The sequence below is a fragment of the Haliotis cracherodii genome, unplaced genomic scaffold (genome assembly GCF_022045235.1).
Source record: "Haliotis cracherodii isolate W230 unplaced genomic scaffold, xgHalCrac1.p SCAF_18, whole genome shotgun sequence".
Lineage (NCBI taxonomy): Eukaryota > Metazoa > Mollusca > Gastropoda > Lepetellida > Haliotidae > Haliotis > Haliotis cracherodii.
This window is the reverse complement of record NW_027266273.1, coordinates 22,475,035-22,493,647: the sequence shown is the minus strand read 5'-3', so window position 1 is coordinate 22,493,647 and position 18,613 is coordinate 22,475,035. Positions and strand designations below refer to the sequence as shown.

General features: G+C 43.5%; 1 protein-coding gene and 2 pseudogenes across 3 annotated transcripts in view; 2 read left to right on the top strand and 1 right to left on the bottom strand.

Moving 5' to 3' along the window:
• Positions 1-5,715: 5,715 nt before the first annotated feature.
• On the top strand, positions 5,716-8,289 carry LOC139465412 (glutathione peroxidase-like; annotated as a pseudogene).
• A 2,590-nt stretch (positions 8,290-10,879) lies between these two features.
• LOC139465411 (glutathione peroxidase-like) lies at positions 10,880-15,238 on the top strand (annotated as a pseudogene).
• Positions 15,239-17,775: 2,537 nt separating this feature from the next.
• LOC139465895 (uncharacterized) overlaps positions 17,776-18,613 on the bottom strand; it is a 92,763-nt gene continuing 91,925 nt past the window's right edge. For all 3 annotated transcript variants that reach the window (XM_071247878.1, XM_071247881.1, XM_071247879.1), the window contains one exon: positions 17,776-18,280. In XM_071247878.1, the coding sequence (XP_071103979.1) occupies positions 18,203-18,280 (78 nt within the window). In that variant the 3' untranslated portion in view covers positions 17,776-18,202. The remainder of the gene's footprint in view (positions 18,281-18,613) is intronic.

Sequence of the window (18,613 nt, the reverse complement as noted above, 5' to 3'; positions counted from 1 at the left end):
ATGCCACCTAGTGCTTAATCTGACATCAGACACCCCTTGAGTTGGTTGTATGAGGCATTCCACAAACAATTAAAGAGACAACAGCTCGTGTTGTGACAAAGGTATTTACCATATTCAACATATTATAAACTCTACAAGAATTACCCCAAAATTGTTATGAAAACAAATCCGCATCAACGTCTTTAAAGGATTTCCATCAAGTCTCTATATATGTTTGGTTACATATTAATTAAGTATTCAATTCCTTAAAACCTAATTATATCAAGAGGAATAGGTAGTATAAACACCCATTTCAACTGTATACACCCTGGTGCTTAATATGTTGAATACGGTAAGACTCACATCAAACAGTACTCAGCATTGTTTATTTCATGGTGATGATGATCCACATGTTATGTAAGCAATAGGTATGTTGTACCTGCGGACGTGTGTACCTGTTATCAGTGTGAGCAGCCCTCTCCATACATGTACCCCCGGAATCCTTCTGTTGACTGTAGGTGTCTCCTGCTCCTTGTGGTGTCTGAATAGATCAAATATATATGTTACTTCCAATTCTCACCACTGTACAACATTCTAAGTTTATGGGAATAAAGTAATTCACTGTAGATACATTGTTTGCTTGTTATGACCCTAGAAGCGGAACTGCTTTGTTTTGTTGGAAAGGGATCGCCACCAGTGGTGATTTTTCTAATGTATCCTACACAAAGATTATTGACATTAGAGATTATCCTTCCATGGACGTCTTCAGTGTGTGCCTAAAACTTTTGAACATGGCTATTATTATCATTTTCAGTAGATCTCAGTGTTATCATATGGACAATATTACTTGCTCAGCTAACTAGACCAAACAGACTTTTACGAGACTCGCGCTTTGGACTGCTGGCTAAAGTCCTGGGCCCCGTTCCACAAAGCGGTATTAGCGCTAAGATGATCGTAACTCCCATACTTTAACATAGGCTTACGATGATCGTAGCGCTAAGATCGCTTTGTGGAACGGGGCCCTGGACTCTTTCTTCAAAAGGGCCTTGGAAATTCTTTTGGCCCATGTCATATGGTTCAAGGTCATGAGATAGAAAACATTGGAAAAGGTTTGTTGTTATTTTCTCATAAAGAGTTCATGATTTATAATTAAACTTGGTGTATTTCTTTTCTAGACCAGAAAGATTGGTGTCAAGGTCATCTTTGAGATTATTTTGAGACATGGTTGTAGAATCCACTGGCAGTTGCTGTTGCACTTGTACAATCCTGAAACTTTGTAATTGTTGGATATTTAAATACTTTTGAAACTTTGAGGAAATGATTGTGACTGGACTACTTCTGGTTTTTTTTCTATGTACCTGAAAACATACACGTGCATACACCACATTTCACCTCCTTGCACCTCATTGACTTCACAACCTGATGCACCGGATGATTCCTGTCTGGATAACTGAACAGGTTTTATAGATTTGAACAAGTGTGTATGGGTGACGGATATAATGTGTCTGGATGACTGAACAAGTATTTCTAAATGACTTAACACATGTGTCTAGATGACTGCAAAGGTGTGCTTGGAAGTCAGAACAGGTGTGTCGGGATGAACTTTTGTGTATGCTTTATTAATGCATGTTAAAACTGACAAGTTGTTTGGAATGGTTGAACCTATCTAGTCCCATACTGCGCACAGTTTTAGAACTCCATTCAGTCAGACTGGTTGGTACTGTTCTAACTCCAAACACGATAATATAGTTCCCTGTGCCTCGCACTATCGCGATGACATCATGACCAGCTTCGCATAGTTAGGACCCTTACGTTCCAGGATCCGCTGGCAGAGGTACGAGTCCCAGATTTTCCCTGATTATGATCCATGGACTGTCAACACAATATCAAAATTGTCACATCATTGTTTACGAGGGAAATGCTGAAATCGTGCATCAATTTTTCTCAAAGTTTGGCTTGACTCTGAAACCTGCAGATTGTCCATTCCTCATTTGCACTAGATTCAAATGTTCTATAAATATCCGTACAAAGGGAGATATATTGCAGGATCCCTGTCTCAAAGATTAACCATAATCCTTCATATAATTAAGGAAGGTCTTTCGTTTTGTTCACAGAAAGTATTTGAGACAATTGGAATTAATACCATACGGAAGCGCAAAGCATTTGCTAAAATATTTGCAATCTCGGTACAATTCTGTCAAAACATTTAATCTTTCAACTTTGTACACCTCTATCCAACACGACAAACTTCACAGCAAACTTCATTCCTTGACCGAGGGGGCATTTGTCACTAAACGTGGTGGCCAGATATAGTTACTTCACTATCTTCAAATCGTCAGTACAATTAAAAAAAATGAAAACAAATGCCATCTGAAGTTTACTGAGAATACATATGAAATGCTGGACGTCCTCATTGATAACATCTATGTGGAATTTGGGGGTATTGGGGGTAAGGCATTTAGACAAGAAGAAGGCATCCCAACGGACACAGGCGCTATCACAGCAGCTCCAGCCTTTGGTGTCTACATTTCACAACTTTTGACGTATAATCCAACATGCTGTTTCTACGAAGACTGGTGGAGAGCTGTTTCATCTGTTGGTGCGGCTGTGGGTGTTGCTGCTGCAGTTGTTGTGGTGGTGCTGATGCTGACCTTTTTTGTAGTATACTGAATGTTGTAGTCTATGGCGCTAATTTCACGGAAAATTTTCCAGAGTATATTTCACAGCCATAGCTGTTATACCTTCTTCCCGAGGCAAGGTAGTTAACTGGCGATATAAGTCCAGTTTACACCCTTGCCGAACTAGGCTGGAATTTCAAGGATCGATCGTAGCGCCACCAGTGGCTGTTACGAGTTACGTCCCTTCAATGTCCCTCCTATTGACCAATCAGATTCAATCTCTCATATCACTTGCATTTGCTTCAAACAAAATGGCGACGCCCAGTCAAGACGATCTGATCGATGATCAAAATCTATATTGAAATAAAACGGGTCTTATCACGCGAAGTGCTTCAAATCACTTTAGCACTTTGATTAAAAACATGGAAAGATATTCAAAATATCTGTCGACGCCCAGTTGACGGTACACATGCTTTGCAAATCTGCAGTCGACCGACATCTGCACGTTGAAATCCATGTTATTTAAGAAGCGGATGTCAAGTTTTCGATTTTGATTGGACTTTGCATAGACTTGTTAGTCCAGCAAATATGTAACTCCGGAATTCCAGCCTATTTCGGCAAGGGTGGTAACTGAACTTTTAAAGTCAGTTAACGCCCTTGCCTCGGGAAGCTGCTGTTTTCCTAATGGGGAGAGTAACACGCATATGAGTCTAACAGTGCACAGCCCACCCATGTTCTCATTGTCCCTGGCTACATAAGTCACCATCACCCTAACACCGTTCCCACCCACTTCACAAATTCCATAGGGACATTCTGACAAGAAAAGGGTATGGTAAGTCTCTGACGTACAGAGGGAATAATGGGCATGTGGTGAACTCATACACATGCAGACTCGCAAATGTTCAGTCAGTAGTAAGACGTAATTCCTTACATCTGAATGGTGGATTGTTGAGAGGCCAATTAATACATGAGTTTCGAAATTTTGTTTAGGGATGTATCTTTCCTGATCTTCACCTGTGCAATTATTTTGATCAGTGGTGTAATCATGAACCATCATTTACTTCCACACACGACTCGTGAAGATCCGGGGATGAATAGGTCTTCAGCAACCCATTCTTGACGTAAAAGGCGCCTATGCTTGTCGTAAAAGGCGACTAACGGGATCGGGTGGTCAGGCTCGCTGAATTGGTTGATGCATGTCATCGATCCCAATTGGGTGGATCGATGCTCATGGTATCAATCACTGGATTGTTTGGTCCAGACTCGATTATTTACAGACCGCCGCCATATAGCTGGACTATTTCTGTGTGCGGCGTAAAACAACAAACCAACCAATTGCGTGGATCGATGCTCATGTTCTTAATCACTGGATCCCCAAGGCGTAGATCGATTCTTATGGTGTCAATCACTGCATTGTCTGTCCAGACTCGATTATTAACTGACCACCGTCATATAGCTGGAATATTGCTGAGTGCGGCGTTAAATAACAAACAAACAAACAAAACAAACAAATCTTCCATATACAGGAACAACTATAAAACCAAGTTGTGCCTAATCTCTCGGCAGAATGGCGAATTGTATTGTTGCTTAAGAAGGTCAGTTTCACTATTCACTGCATTAATGTAGGTAGGTGTGTGATATCATTTGGATTTATTTGTTCTAATCTGGCCGTTGACTGTTACTATGTCTTTGACAGTACCTTGACACTAATTACCAAATTGTTCAATTGCCAATGAAGCAAAGAGGCTGGCCGTGCAGTGAAAACATTCAATTTACAGTTACTTATTCCCTTCCATTGATGTATTGTTTATATGGTTTTTAGATATGAGACATTTTACAAGTTTAAATGACCAGACAGACTGATTAACAGACAGTTATATACAAGTAAATGATTTCCTGGTACGACAATCAGAAAGCGGACATGGTACCAGAAAAATGATGACATATTTAAATTACTTTCATGGAACGATTCATTTTGTACAGGTAAACATCATCTCTATACTAGGGAAAACTATTTAACAGTATTAACGATAGGTGTATTCTACTCAAAAGAAGTTATAAAACACCCGATTTGTCATATGACTATTGTCCTATTATTCATGAATGTGGAGGGTGAGTGAGTTGGGTTTAACGCCGCTATTAACAGTATTCCTGTTATATCGCGATGTGTCAGCTTAATGTGGGAGGAAAGCCCGAAGTGATGCAGGTCTCAGACGTTTACCACTTCGGTGAAACCCAGGAGCACAGGCATGGTGCTGACAAACCTAGAAACATAATCGGGGCCAACAGGGATTCGATCCCACAATCATAGGTTTCTGGCGTGCCCAGGGCGACTGGGCCACCCGTGCCCCCTTTCATGAATGAGTCCGCATTACTTTGCCTTATAGAATCACCACGCTCTGCTATTAAGAAAACATTCCCTTCACAATATGAAACTCTAAAAGTTCACATTATTGTAAAGTCTCAGTGATGATAACAGGTGTTCGTGGGCCTGTCGTCAATTAAGGTCAAAGGTGAAATTGGGTGGCCCAGTCGTCTAAGGCGCCGCAATTCGCTGTACAGAGTTGCATCCCTTGGGCACGCTAGACACCTATGATTGAGGTTTCGAATCCCGGTTCACCCCGATTATGTTTCTAGGTTTGTCAGCACCATACCCATGCTCGTGGGTTTCACCGAAGTGGTAAACGTCTGAGACCTGCATCACTTCGGGCTTTCCTCCCACATTAAGCTGACACGCCGCGATATAACTGGAATACTGTTATAAACGGCGTTAAACCCAACTCACTCACTCACTAATAGTGTCACAATTTTCCGTATCGTTAAATATTATCGTGTATCACGAAGAACGTGCTAAAGATCTATCAAGAGGCAAATATCGTCATTTACAATGGACAAGTTGAATGCCGAAACATTTCGTCATTATAATTCACACACAGTTCCGCCTCCGAGGTAAGCTAAAATGTAGCAATTACTCCAATTAAATCATTATTTTTGACTAATAACACGTATTTCTTGAATTAAACACATAACCAGTTGAACCATCGTACACTCTATCGACCTAATAGAAGGTTACACGACCACGTGATTATCACAAGATGTGCCAGGTATAGATAGGAAAGGTCAGGTGTTGTGTCTGTGGTTCCACAGTCAGCCTTCAGTACAGGAGACAGGGTCGCAATGCAAGCACCCCCTTGGGCCGTCTGGCTCGCCGCGGCCTGCACGGCGCTATGTGTGGCACGCGCCCAGAAGTTCCCCTGCAACCAGCCCAGGAGTGGCAGCGGCTCCTTCTACGACTTCACCGTGAAGGATATTCACAACAAGGACGACATTGACTTCAAGCAGTTCCGCGGCCACGTCGTTCTCGTCGTCAACGTCGCTAACTACTGAGGCAAGACCCCCCAGTACTTTGGTCTGAATGCACTGCAGACTCAATTTGGGGGGAATGGCGACTTCCACGTGCTTGGGGTACCGTGTCAGCAGTTTAATCTGGTCAGTGCTACCGAGAAATCGGGCGATCGAGAGTGATCGTGTGTGTTGTGTTCGCGTGCGCGTGCGTGTGCGTCAATGAGTGCGTAATTGTATGCCGCTTTTGACCAGGGCCCACTTGCACAAAGTGATCTTAGTGCTAAGATGATCGTATCTCCCATGCTTTAACATAGGCTTACAATAGTCGTAGCGCTAAGATCGCTTTGTGCAAGTGGGCCCAGTATTCATTGTATAACGACGTATCAAGTTTCAAGTTGTAGTTTACCGTGGTGGGGGCGGTGGGGTAGCCAAGTGGTTAAAGCGTTAACTCGCCTCGCTGAAGGCCCGGGTTAAAATGGGTACATTGCATGAAGCCCGTTTCTTGTATCCCCCGAACCGCCTCCTTGGTCTAGTGGTAGAGCGTCCGCCCGGAGAGCGAAAGATCCGGGGTTCTCTCCCCGTCCGCGTCATACCAAAAGACGTTAAAAGATTATACATGTTGTTACCCTGTCTGGCGCTCGGCATTAAGGGGCTAAAAGAAGGACTGTTCGGCTCGGAGTCAGTATACTGTGTCTGAGTGGGGTATTCATGTGGGTCAGCACTATAAATCGGGATCAGTCCGGACTAGTACAAGCAGCCACACACACACGCACACACATGTACATGCACGTCGCTATATAAGTGCAATAATCTTGGACGCGACGTTAAACCCCATTCCACCATCTCACATCTTGTATCCGCCGTGATATGCGAGAAATTGCTAAACGCGGCGTAAAATCTACTGACAATCTTGTTTCGGAACCAGCAACCCCTGTCGCTGAAGAACGCAATTATGCGTTTCAAGGGCGTCGGTCCTGCCCGACTGAAGTACATGCTGAATGGCTGTCGTTTAGGCAAATGACTTTGTTCGAAATATGCCTCTGATCACTCAGCAGTTAATGGGTACCCGAGAGGATTAGATGGCAACCCGGTTGTAAACCTTCCAGAGGTTCTATACTAGCCAGGGAGCGGAGACGGAACTCGAGTGAAAACAAACTGATCCATTGGCCGGATAATGATGCTTTGAACACGTTATCAAGCATTGAAAAGCGCCACACAAATGAACTATTATTAACTTGCACAATACACAATTGAGTGAATTAGTATGTTTTTAGCAATATCGCGGCATTTCTGATTACACTGAATGACCTCAAGGTACTGTAGGCATCGCATCCTCCCAAATGGGTACACAGTAGGTGATGGGTACGCTGGATGTTAACGACAGCTGTTTGTTTCCAGGAGGAACCAGGTGCCAACGGGACAGAGATTCTTAACGGCCTTATCCATGTCCGTCCCCGCATCGTTCCTAATTTTAACCACACCCAAATCATGGACGTCAATGGCGCTAAAGAACACGCGTTATTCACGTATCTCAAGGTCAGTATGGCACGCGGGATCACGGGTCTCATTGCTGTGTTAATACACTTGATGTCGGTAATCAGCTTCAGAAATTCGTTTCCTAAGATTAGCCCAGATGACAACTGTAAACTTTATTTTACAAGTACTCAGAGTATGTAGTTAGTCCTGTTTGAACAAGACAAACACGTTTTCTAAATTTACATTTTGTGTCAGTTTTATTCAATTACAATTGCAGCAAAATTGAAACATCGAGAACTGGTTCAGTCAAATGAAAATATGAAAATCTATGTTAAATTTCATACAGGTATAACTCCGGTTTCTTGTTTCCAGAAATACTGTCCACCTGTTGACTCAGCGTACCGCCCCGCCCTGTTCTACGAGCCACTCAGAATCGGGGATGTCCACTGGAACTTCGAAAAGTTTCTGATTGGTCGTGATGGTCACGTGGCGTGGCGCTACCATCCCATGCAGCAACCAATAGATGTTAGTGATGAGATCAAGTCAGAACTAGCTAAAAAGGCACCAAAACACTAAGACACTGAACTTATTTCATATCTCTTTTCTGAAAAAATAAGTTAAACATGGTAAAGGTCACCATTATATAACCGATTTATCTCTTGTTTTATAAACCATTTGAACCGTCATGTGACAGACACGCGCAGCCAATGACGAGATCGCCCGAAACAGCCAATTAGGTTGCAGGTGTTCTCTGATCAGGTGCTGGCAGGAAGGACCTTCAGTGCATTCGGTCCCCCTTGACGTGCCTGCTGCCCCCGTCTCTCTCACAAATAGTTTACATGTATATAGAACATGAAATAAAAGTAGTATTCAGAACAACTGGATCTTGGGTATTTTCTTCACATGTTTCACTTATTTCATAGAGTCAGGCTCAACGTCAAAGTGCTCACCAGATGTTATCTTAGAGCTTAAAACACTTTGAGTGGTACAGTCGGGGTCAAAGTCAACGTCCTCATGGGACCTAATCTCAGAGCTTAAAACACTTTGAGTGGTACAGTCGGGGTCAAAGTCAACGTCCCCAGGAGGCCTTATCTCAGAGCCTAAAACACTTTGGGTGGTACAGTCGTGGTCAAAGTCAACGTCCCCAGGAGGCCTTATCTCAGAGCCTAAAACACTTTGGGTGGTACAGTCGGGGTCAAAGTCAACGTCCCCAGGAGGCCTTATCTCAGAGCCTGAAACACTTTGGGCGGTACAGTCGGGGTCAAAGTCAACGTCCCCAGGAGGCCTTATCTCAGAGCCTAAAACACTTTGGGTGGTACAGTCGTGGTCAAAGTCAACGTCCCCAGGAGGCCTTATCTCAGAGCCTGAAACACTTTGGGCGGTACAGTCGGGGTCAAAGTCAACGTCCCCAGGAGGCCTTATCTCAGAGCCTGAAACACTTTGGGCGGTAAAGTTGGGGTCAAAGTCAACGTCCCCAGGAGGCCTTATCTCAGAGCCTGAAACACTTTGGGCGGTACAGTCGGGGTCAAAGTCAACGTCCCCAGGAGGCCTTATCTCAGAGCCATTATCTTATATGGTATTTCTTTATGCCAAATGGATAATGTCTTTGTATAACAACATGCAACACCACTACTGAATAGATAGTACGAGCCAAGGCCCTGCTTTATTGCACGTGAAACAGTTGACTATACTATGTTATATGGCCACATGACGCACGCGGAAAAGGGTGTGATGTGTAGTGGGTGTGTGGAGGGAAATGGTTACAGATAGGATTCCGGTTATGTCTACGATTACCGTTAAACGGGACGTCTACGGTTGCCTTCAAACGGAATGTCTACGGCTAATGTCAAACAAGATATCTAATTTAAGATGGATGTCTGCGGTTACCGTTAAGTGGGATGTTTGCGGTTACCGTTAATTCGGATGTCTGCAGTTAGCGTTAAATGGGATGTCTGCGGTTAACGTTAAACGGGATGTCTGCGGTAATTGTTAAGTGGGATGTCTGCGGTTACCGTTAAGTGGGATGTCTGCGGTTACCGTTAATTGGGATGTCTGCAGTTACCGTTAAGTGGGATGTTTGCGGTTACCGTTAATTGGGATGTCTGCGGTTACCGTTACGTGGGATGTCTGCAGTTGGCGTTAAATGGGATGTCTGCACTTAACGTTAAGTGTGATGTCTGTGGTTACCGTTAAGTGGGATGTCTGCAGGTACCGTTAAGTGGGATGTCTGTGGTTACCGTTAAATGGGATGTCTGCGGTAAGCGTTAAATGGGATGTCTGCGGTTACCGTTAAGTGAGATGTCTGCGGTTAGTGTGAAAAGGGATGTCTGCGGTTACCGTTAAGTGGGATGTCTGCGGTTAGCGTTAAATGGGATGTCTGCGGTTACTGTTAAGTGGGATGTCTGTGGTTAGAGTGAAATGGGATGTCTGCAGTTAGCGTTAAGTGTGATGTCTGCGGTTACCGTTAATTTGGATGTCTGTGGTTACCGTTAAGTGGGATGCCTGCGGTTAGCATTAAATGGGATGTCTGCGGTTAGCGTGAAATGGGATGTCTGCAGTTAGCGTTAAGAGGGATGTCTGTGGTTACCGTTAAACGGGATATCTGCGGTTACCGTTAAATGGGAGGTCTGCGGTTAGCGTGAAATGGGATGTCCGCAGTTAGCGTTAAGTGGGATGTCTGCGGTTACCGTTAAACGGGATGGCTGCGGTTATGTTAAGATGGATGTCTGCGGTTACCGTTAAGTGGGAGGTCTGGAGTTACCGGTAAGTGGGATGTCTGCAGTTAGCGTTTAATGGGATGTCTGCGGTTATTGTTAAGTGGGATGTCTGCGGTTACCGTTTAATGGGATGTTTGCGTTTACCGTTAATTGGGATGTCTTCGGTTACCGTTAAGTGGGATGTCTGCAGTTAGCGTTAAATGGGATGTCTGCGGTTATTGTTAAATGGGATGTCTGCGGTTACCGTTAAACGGGATGTCTGCGGTTACCGTTAATTGGAATATTTGAGTTACCGTTAATTGTGATGTCTGTGGTTACCGTTAAGTGGGATGCCTGCGGTTACCGTTAATTGAGATGTCTGCAGTTACCGTTATGTGGGATGTTTGCGGTTACCGTTAAGTGGGATGTCTGCGGTAACCGTTAAGTGGGATGTCTGCGGTTGCCGTTAATTGGGATATCTGCGGTTACCGTTAAGTGGGATGTCTGCGGTTACCGTTAAGTGGGATGTCTGCGGTTATATCGATTAGTTGGATGCCTGCGGTTACCGTTAAGTGGGATGTCTGCGGTACCCATTAAATGGGATGACTGCGGTTATTGTTATCTAGTTTTACGGCATGCCTACGGTAATGATTTGACCAAACCTGCAAGAAGTAACCCAGCTGTCCTGTTCAAGATAGTGTTGGTCATGGCAGGAAACATGCCATGTGTGATCCACGCATCTTGCCACAGCTGGTTAGATAACGCTGCTCTCCCAATATCCCCCTGTCACTCCACACACGACTGCTGTAATGGCAGCAGCGACATCGTGGACGGCGGGACTGGTAACGCTGGTCACCGCCTTGTGTGCCGCGCGTGCCGCACAGAAGGTCGCGTGTCAGGCACCTGCAAAAACAACAAACACCTTTTACGATTTTAAGATTAACGATGTTTTCGATGAGAAACTGATCGACTTCAGCGACTTCCGCAACAAGGTTGTCCTCATCGTGAACGTCGCCACCTACTGAGGCCACACCCACCAGTATAACGGTCTGAATGCACTCATGACCGACTATGCTGGACAAGGAGATTTCCTGGTTCTCGGGCTGCCGTGTAACCAATTTCTCAAGGTTCGTAAAATCACGTGTCCCTTTAATAAATGCAAATTATTATAATTTTTTAAATTGATCAGGAATGCTAAAAACGACGTAGATTACCATGACTTTGGCCCCTTTTCACAATGCAATCCTAGCTCTAAGACTTTCGTAACTCAAATACTTAAACATAGGCCAGGGCCTTGGCTATATTTGAACTTTCATAATATGTTCGCGTCATGGAGATTTTCATCTTCCCATTTTTTGGTCGGAAACATGAACAAATCGATTTTACTATTCTAAAGTTATTTGGTCACCTGTTTACCTGTTTACAGACCGTGGAAGTGGGTAGATAGCATCTCTGTCACTGGTCTTATGAAATGTTGTTAAAGATAGATAAAAACATTTGTTGACAATTCATCTTCAGTTGACCGCCTCTGTGGGCTAGTGGTAGAGCGTCCGCCCGGAGAGCGGAAGGTCCGGGTTTCGATCCCCGATCGCGTCATACCAAAAGACGTTAAAAGATTGTACTTGTTGTTACCCTGTCTGGCGCTCGGCATTAAGGGGCTAAAAGAAGGACTGGTCGGCTCGGAGTCAGTATACTGTGTCTGAGTGGGGTATTCATGTTAAACTGCGGCATGGCATCTCAGTAAGCTAGCACTATAAATCGGCATCAGTCCGGCCCAGTACAAGCAGCCACACAAACACACACACGTACATGCACGTCGCTATATAAGTGCAATAATTTTGGACGCGACGTTAAACCCCATTTCACCTCACCTTCATCTTAAGTCAACCTCAAAGTTAGATTTTCTCTTGATTTTTGAAAAATCAGTTCTAAACAAAAAAAATTGCAAATGCCCAAAGTTGCTAGACCTATGCTCAAGTCCAGTTATTTCGATATTTACCTTTTTAGAATTTTCAGAATTTGTGATTTCTATAATAAGGCCCTCATCAGACCTCTTTCTTTAGCTAATTCACTGCTGGATACGATTTATCAATTGATTTAAAGACTCTACACATTGAATAAATTAATACATTAAAACACACGGCGCACACCAACAAGCACACGCAAACACACACGCACACGCACACGCACACGCACACGCACACGCACACGCAGGTCCTTGTCCACTGGACCCGTGAAGATCCGGGGTAGAATAGATCTTCAGCAACCCATGCTTGCCGTAAAAGGCGACTGTGCTTGTCGTAAAAGGCGACTAACGGGATCGGGTGGTCAGGCTCGCTGACTTGGTTGATGCATATCATCGATCCCAATTGGGTGGATCGATGCTCATGATATTAATCACTAGATTGTCTGGTCCAGACTCGATTATTTACAGACCGCCGTCATATAGATGGAATATTGCTGAGTGCGGCGTAAAACAACCAACCAACCTTGTCCCGGTAACACGAGTTGTTCTGTACACAGCAAGAGCCAGGGGCTAACGGCACGGAGATCATGAACGGTGTGAAGTACGTGCGACCCGGCCTCACGCCGCTCTTCAACCTCACCCAGAAGATAGACGTGAACGGCAAACACCAACATCCTCTCTACAGGTTTCTCAAGGTAGGCTGAGCAGCAGTCGGTGAGTGAGTTGGCTTTAACGAGTATCGTGAGTATTTCAGTTATTGCGCTGCGCCAGGCGCCGTGCCTTATTTGTTTTTGGTTTGAGCAAGTCACATGGGGATGAGTTAAAGTTGGAAAGATGTAAAAAATACTTTTAAAAGAAACTTTATCTTTGTCTCTTACATAACTTTGAAAAAATCTTTTAAATCATTCCTCACTTTACATTATCACATTAAATTAATGTTTATCTTATTCTGCAACATTCTTAAGAGGAACCACGCTCTTTCCTTGACTGGTTTACCTGCCCTTGAGCGCTTGCTCTCCTCGCCTGCAGCCGCTAGGAGGCGATGGGCAGGATACCAGTCTAGTTCTATCCGACCAATTTCCCCACACAGCATAGGTGAACGTAGACCCATTTCCGTGAAGCGGGTCTGTCTGTCGAGAGGGACGGGGACAGGCTTATCCCCATGCGGGAAACGTTGACCCATTTCCGTGTAGCGAGATATTAGCACTTGTGGACAGGCTACAGGAGTAAACATATTACCGTTATGGAGGTAACTCTCATAGAGAAGTATGGTTCATGGTTAAAAATAGCAAAGGCACACAGAACGTTGTGGGTTTCCAATATTAACAACATCTGCATGTCTCCTCTGATTTCCTCTATCTGATTCATTATAAAATAATATTGCAGCAATGTAGCTATTGCTTATGAAAAAAATATTTATAATTTTACCACTGTAGATATATCAATGTCAACAGTATCATGTATACCACTATGATTGTGTCAACTTAATACCCATTGTTCCTGGAAAACAATAACAAACATTTCAGGAAATTATTGTTGTGAAAACATATTACTACTTTTGTTTTCATAATATGTTTGTTTTCTACTTATATACTACATAAATATTTAAACTGAACTGTGCGATATCCTCATTCCTGATTCTGAAGGTACCACACGCAAATTGCAATTTGTTTTACCTTCTGGGTTACACGCTTGCGCTTTATGACAGTATATAGGTACTAGATAGGTATGCTACACAATTTCTTTGCGCCGTGCTGATCCCCTGGATCAAAGTTATCTTGTAGTGGCGTGCCATCGTTAGTGACAGGATGTGATGTAGTCTTTACACGTCACGTGAGCCATATGAATTCAAGATATGACGCCACACACAGTGACCTCTGACATTTAGAGTTATTTTTTACCCTCAGCGTTACAAATATAAACAGAGTTAATAAAAATTGTATGTGCCTAAGGGCAAATATCTATTCATGAACACCAGTGTTTTGTTTACGTCATCCGAGCGGCATTGTTGAAGTCATTCGAACCTTATTGTGACGTCGGAATGTCGGAATGACGTTATAGCTGAAGTATGTGGACCTCAGTTGGGGTTTTCTAAGACCCGGGGCGGTCGGGTAGCCTGTTGGTTAAAGCGTTCGCTCATCACGTCAAAGACCCGGGTTCGATTCCCGACATTGGTACAATGTGTGAAGCCCATTTCTGGTGTTCCCCGCCGTGATATTGCTGGAATATTGCTAAAAGCGGCGTGAAACCAAACTCAGTCACACTCTAAGACCGCGGTCGTAATCAGTGCATTTTTCTAATGGGGAGCTCAAAGGGATTGGGAAATACGAATAATGGGTAATAAAGAATTTTTTACACTCGCATGTGTGTGATACTTATTTTACGAGACTCGTGTAAGAATTCATCTCTTACCCTGGTTCCAGCTAGGGAAATACAATAATTCTGACATTCGCTTCGTAAAATCAGTATGACACACATGCTGGTATAGAAATTGCCATTATAGACTGGTGTTATAGCAAATGAAACGTTATAACGGCCCTGAATATTTTAATTCTAAAGAACCCGTTTTCATGTCACCACCTGACCTTGTCGAAACTGCCATTCATGTTTGTTCTGGAAACAGGATTGCTGGTGATCAGGTCCTGCCTAACATGTGGTATTACAATGAAGTCATGTTTCGATCGTTTCAGAGTTACTGTAAAAGAGTGGAGTCCGTGTATCGACCGTCCAGCTGGCTATTCTACGAGCCCAAGGAAATTGGGGACGTGTACTGGAACTTTGAGAAGTTCCTGGTGGGGGCGGACGGACACGTCAAGTTCCGGTACAGCCTTGGCGTCCAGCCCATCGACGTACGGCCCGACATTGAGGCTCTACTGGGACGCCATGTACCTGTGGTTGGCTAACCTCGGACATCACATGACATGAACAGATCAAAGAAGGCTGTTTATTATGTTGTCTGGTGCTTGCCATTGTCAAGAAGTTGAGCAGCGAATGACAGATGCGCCGTAAACAACACACATTGTGGGCGTGTCTTGAGAAGGAGCTGTCGGGTTGGGATCTTGTGCATTCGGTCCCTCTCTGTCCGCTCCTGCTGTCGTCCCGTCTTCTTTAACATGGCATGCACAATACATGTGAATAAACAGACTTGTGTACTGTTAGATGTGGTGTTATTGTTGTTGTTGTTTTTGTACAATTGTTGAACAGCTGACCAAATATTAATTAATAAATGTCTGATGGGATCACATCTCAAGTAGGTAAGACTAAAGTAGCTTTTGGGCAGGGTACGGGTCGCATGCCTACCTATGGTGGATATAATAAGAGCCACGTCTTCCAGGGATGGAATGAGTAAGGGTTGTATCTCCCAGGGATGGCTAGAGTGAGGGTTGTATCTTCCAGGGATGGCTAGAGTAAGGGTTGTATCTCCCAGCGATGGCTAGAGTAAGGGTTGTATCTTCCAGGGATGGATAGAGTAAGGGTTGTATCTCCCAGGGATGGGTAGAGTAAGGGTTTTATCTCCAAGGGATGGCCAGAGTAAGGGTTGTATCTCCCAGGGATGATAGAGTAAGGGTTGTATCTCCAAGGGATGGATAGAGTAAGGGTTGTATCTCCCAGGGATGATAGAGTAAGGGTTTTATCTTCCAGGGATGGATAGAGTAAGGGTTGTATCTCCCAGGGATGATAGAGTAAGGGTTGTATCTTCCAGGGATGGATAGAGTAAGGGTTGTATCTTCCAGGGATGGCTAGAGTAAGGGTTGTATCTTCCAGGGATGGATAGAGTAAGGGTTGTATCTTCCAGGGATGGATAGAGTAAGGGTTGTATCTTCCAGGGATGGATAGAGTAAGGGTTGTATCTTCCAGGGATGGATAGAGTAAGGGTTGTATCTCCCAGGGATGGATAGAGTAAGGGTTGTATCTCCCAGGGATGGATAGAGTAAGGGTTGTATCTCCCAGGGATGGATAGAGTAAGGGTTGTATCTTCCAGGGATGGCTAGAGTAAGGGTTGTATCTCCCAGGGATGGATAGAGTAAGGGTTGTATCTTCCAGGGATGGATAGAGTAAGGGTTGTATCTTCCAGGGATGTAAGGAGTAAGGGTTGTATCTTCCAGGGATGGCTAGAGTAAGGGTTGTATCTTCCAGGGATGGATAGAGTAAGGGTTGTATCTTCCAGGGATGGCTAGAGTAAGGGTTGTATCTTCCAGGGATGGCTAGAGTAAGGGTTGTATCTTCCAGGAATGGCTAGAGTAAGGGCTGTATCTTCCAGGGATGGATAGAGTAAGGGTTGTATCTTCAAGGGATGGATAGAGTAAGGGTTGTATTTTCCAGGGATGTAAGGAGTAAGGGTTGTATTTTCCAGGGATGTAAGGAGTAAGGGTTGTATCTCCAAGGGATGGCTAGAGTAAGGGTTGTATCTTCCAGGGATGGATAGAGTAAGGGTTGTATTTTCCAGGGATGTAAGGAGTAAGGGTTGTATCTTCAAGGGATGGATAGAGTAAGGGTTGTATTTTCCAGGGATGTAAGGAGTAAGGGTTGTATCTTCCAGGGATGGCTAGAGTAAGGGTTGTATCTTCCAGGGATGGCTAGAGTAAGGGTTGTATCTTCCAGGGATGGCTAGAGTAAGGGTTGTATCTTCCAGGAATGGCTAGAGTAAGGGTTGTATCTTCCAGGGATGGATAGAGTAAGGGTTGTATCTTCAAGGGATGGATAGAGTAAGGGTTGTATTTTCCAGGGATGTAAGGAGTAAGGGTTGTATTTTCCAGGGATGTAAGGAGTAAGGGTTGTATCTTCCAGGGATGGCTAGAGTAAGGGTTGTATCTTCCAGGGATGGCTAGAGTAAGGGTTGTATCTTCCAGGGATGGCTAGAGTAAGGGTTGTATCTTCCAGGGATGGCTAGAGTAAGGGTTGTATCTTCAAGGGAAGGGTAGAGTAAGGGTTGTATCTTCCAGGGATGGATAGAGTAAGGGTTGTATCTTCCAGGGATGGCTAGAGTAAGGGTTGTATCTCCCAGCGATGGATAAAGTAAGGGTTGGATCTTCAAGGGAAGGGTAGAGTAAAGATTTCATGTATGTCCGTTATGAGTAAGGAGGGACACTGCTTGCAAGTAGGGATATAGATCAGGGTCGAAGTTCTTCAAGACATTGTGCCGAATAAAGGTTGGGTGATTTCCAAGGGCGGAGCAAAGGTAGCAACAGATTTTGAAGTGAAATGCATTGTCTCAATATCAACTGAGGAGTATGTTTTTAGTCCTCACAAACAACTCTTGACACTGCAAATAAATCTTGAATTGTAGATGTGTATACGTAGTGGAACATTTCGTACTCTTAAACAGGGCATGTTTCAACAGGGATTTGGAAATGTTATTAAAGTTTGTTTTAACTAACCAAATGTTTTAACTTTTATGAAAGTGTAGTATGTCTGTCCACAGTTCCATTCCTTGTTACACGTTGTATTCATGTAATGTGCCATGCGTGTGTGTGGTAACAGTAATTGCCCATCTAGGAATAACTACTAAGTATCCATCTGGCAATAGTTGTGCCCATCAATTAATTGTACTCGTAGAAACTGACTTTTCATCTAGTGGACGCATAATAATTTTCCACATCTATGTTTTGAGTTAAGATATATTCTATAAGTAGTCATAATTTCCCAAGCATCCATGATAACAAAGACACATGCTATATTGCATTTTTATTCACCGGATGAAGTCTGTAAATAGACAAAAATACAAATTAACAGGAAACAGTTTAGTTAAACTATATTTTTTATTTCTCCCTGAAATAGGAACTCACAGGATAACGTACCACTGTTGATAATAGTATTGGAAGACAGAACTGGTATCTGTGAATAAATAAGCATCCAGGGCAGAATAAATAGACCCGTATCCCAAATATTGCAAATTCTGCCGACTCGGCAAACTTACATATGATACTGTTGACATCAGAAAGCTGAAAATATTCATTTTTTAACATACATAATATTTCAAAATAAGTAACTCGCCGTATAATTAAACAGTGACATCATCAAAACAATAATCCCTTATTTACAAATCATCTTAGAATCGGTTAGCATCACACTGTAGGATGTGGTGTCTACAGCCTCCATCCAGAGTAAGGAAGGCTAACACTCTACAAAGGTGGCAGAGCTGTCGACTGGCCGCCTGGTTTGTTGGTAGGCTCGCAGTGACAACTAGTAATAACATCCATCTGAAACACCAAGCAAGTTAGTCTGAGAAGGGTCTCCAAGACATGGGTCGTTGTTTAATTGACGAGCAACACAGATGGCCACTTTTCAATAGAATATAGTCATTTTTCAATATGTTTGTTGACATATATACACAGAGGATAGAGGATAGTCACTTTTCAATATGTTTGTTGACATATATACACAGAGTATAGAGGATGGTCACTTTTCAATATGTTTGCTGACATATATACACAGAGGATAGAGGATGGTCACTTTTCAATATGTTTGCTGACATATATACACAGAGGATAGAGGATGGTCACGTTTCAATATGTTTGCTGACATAAATACAC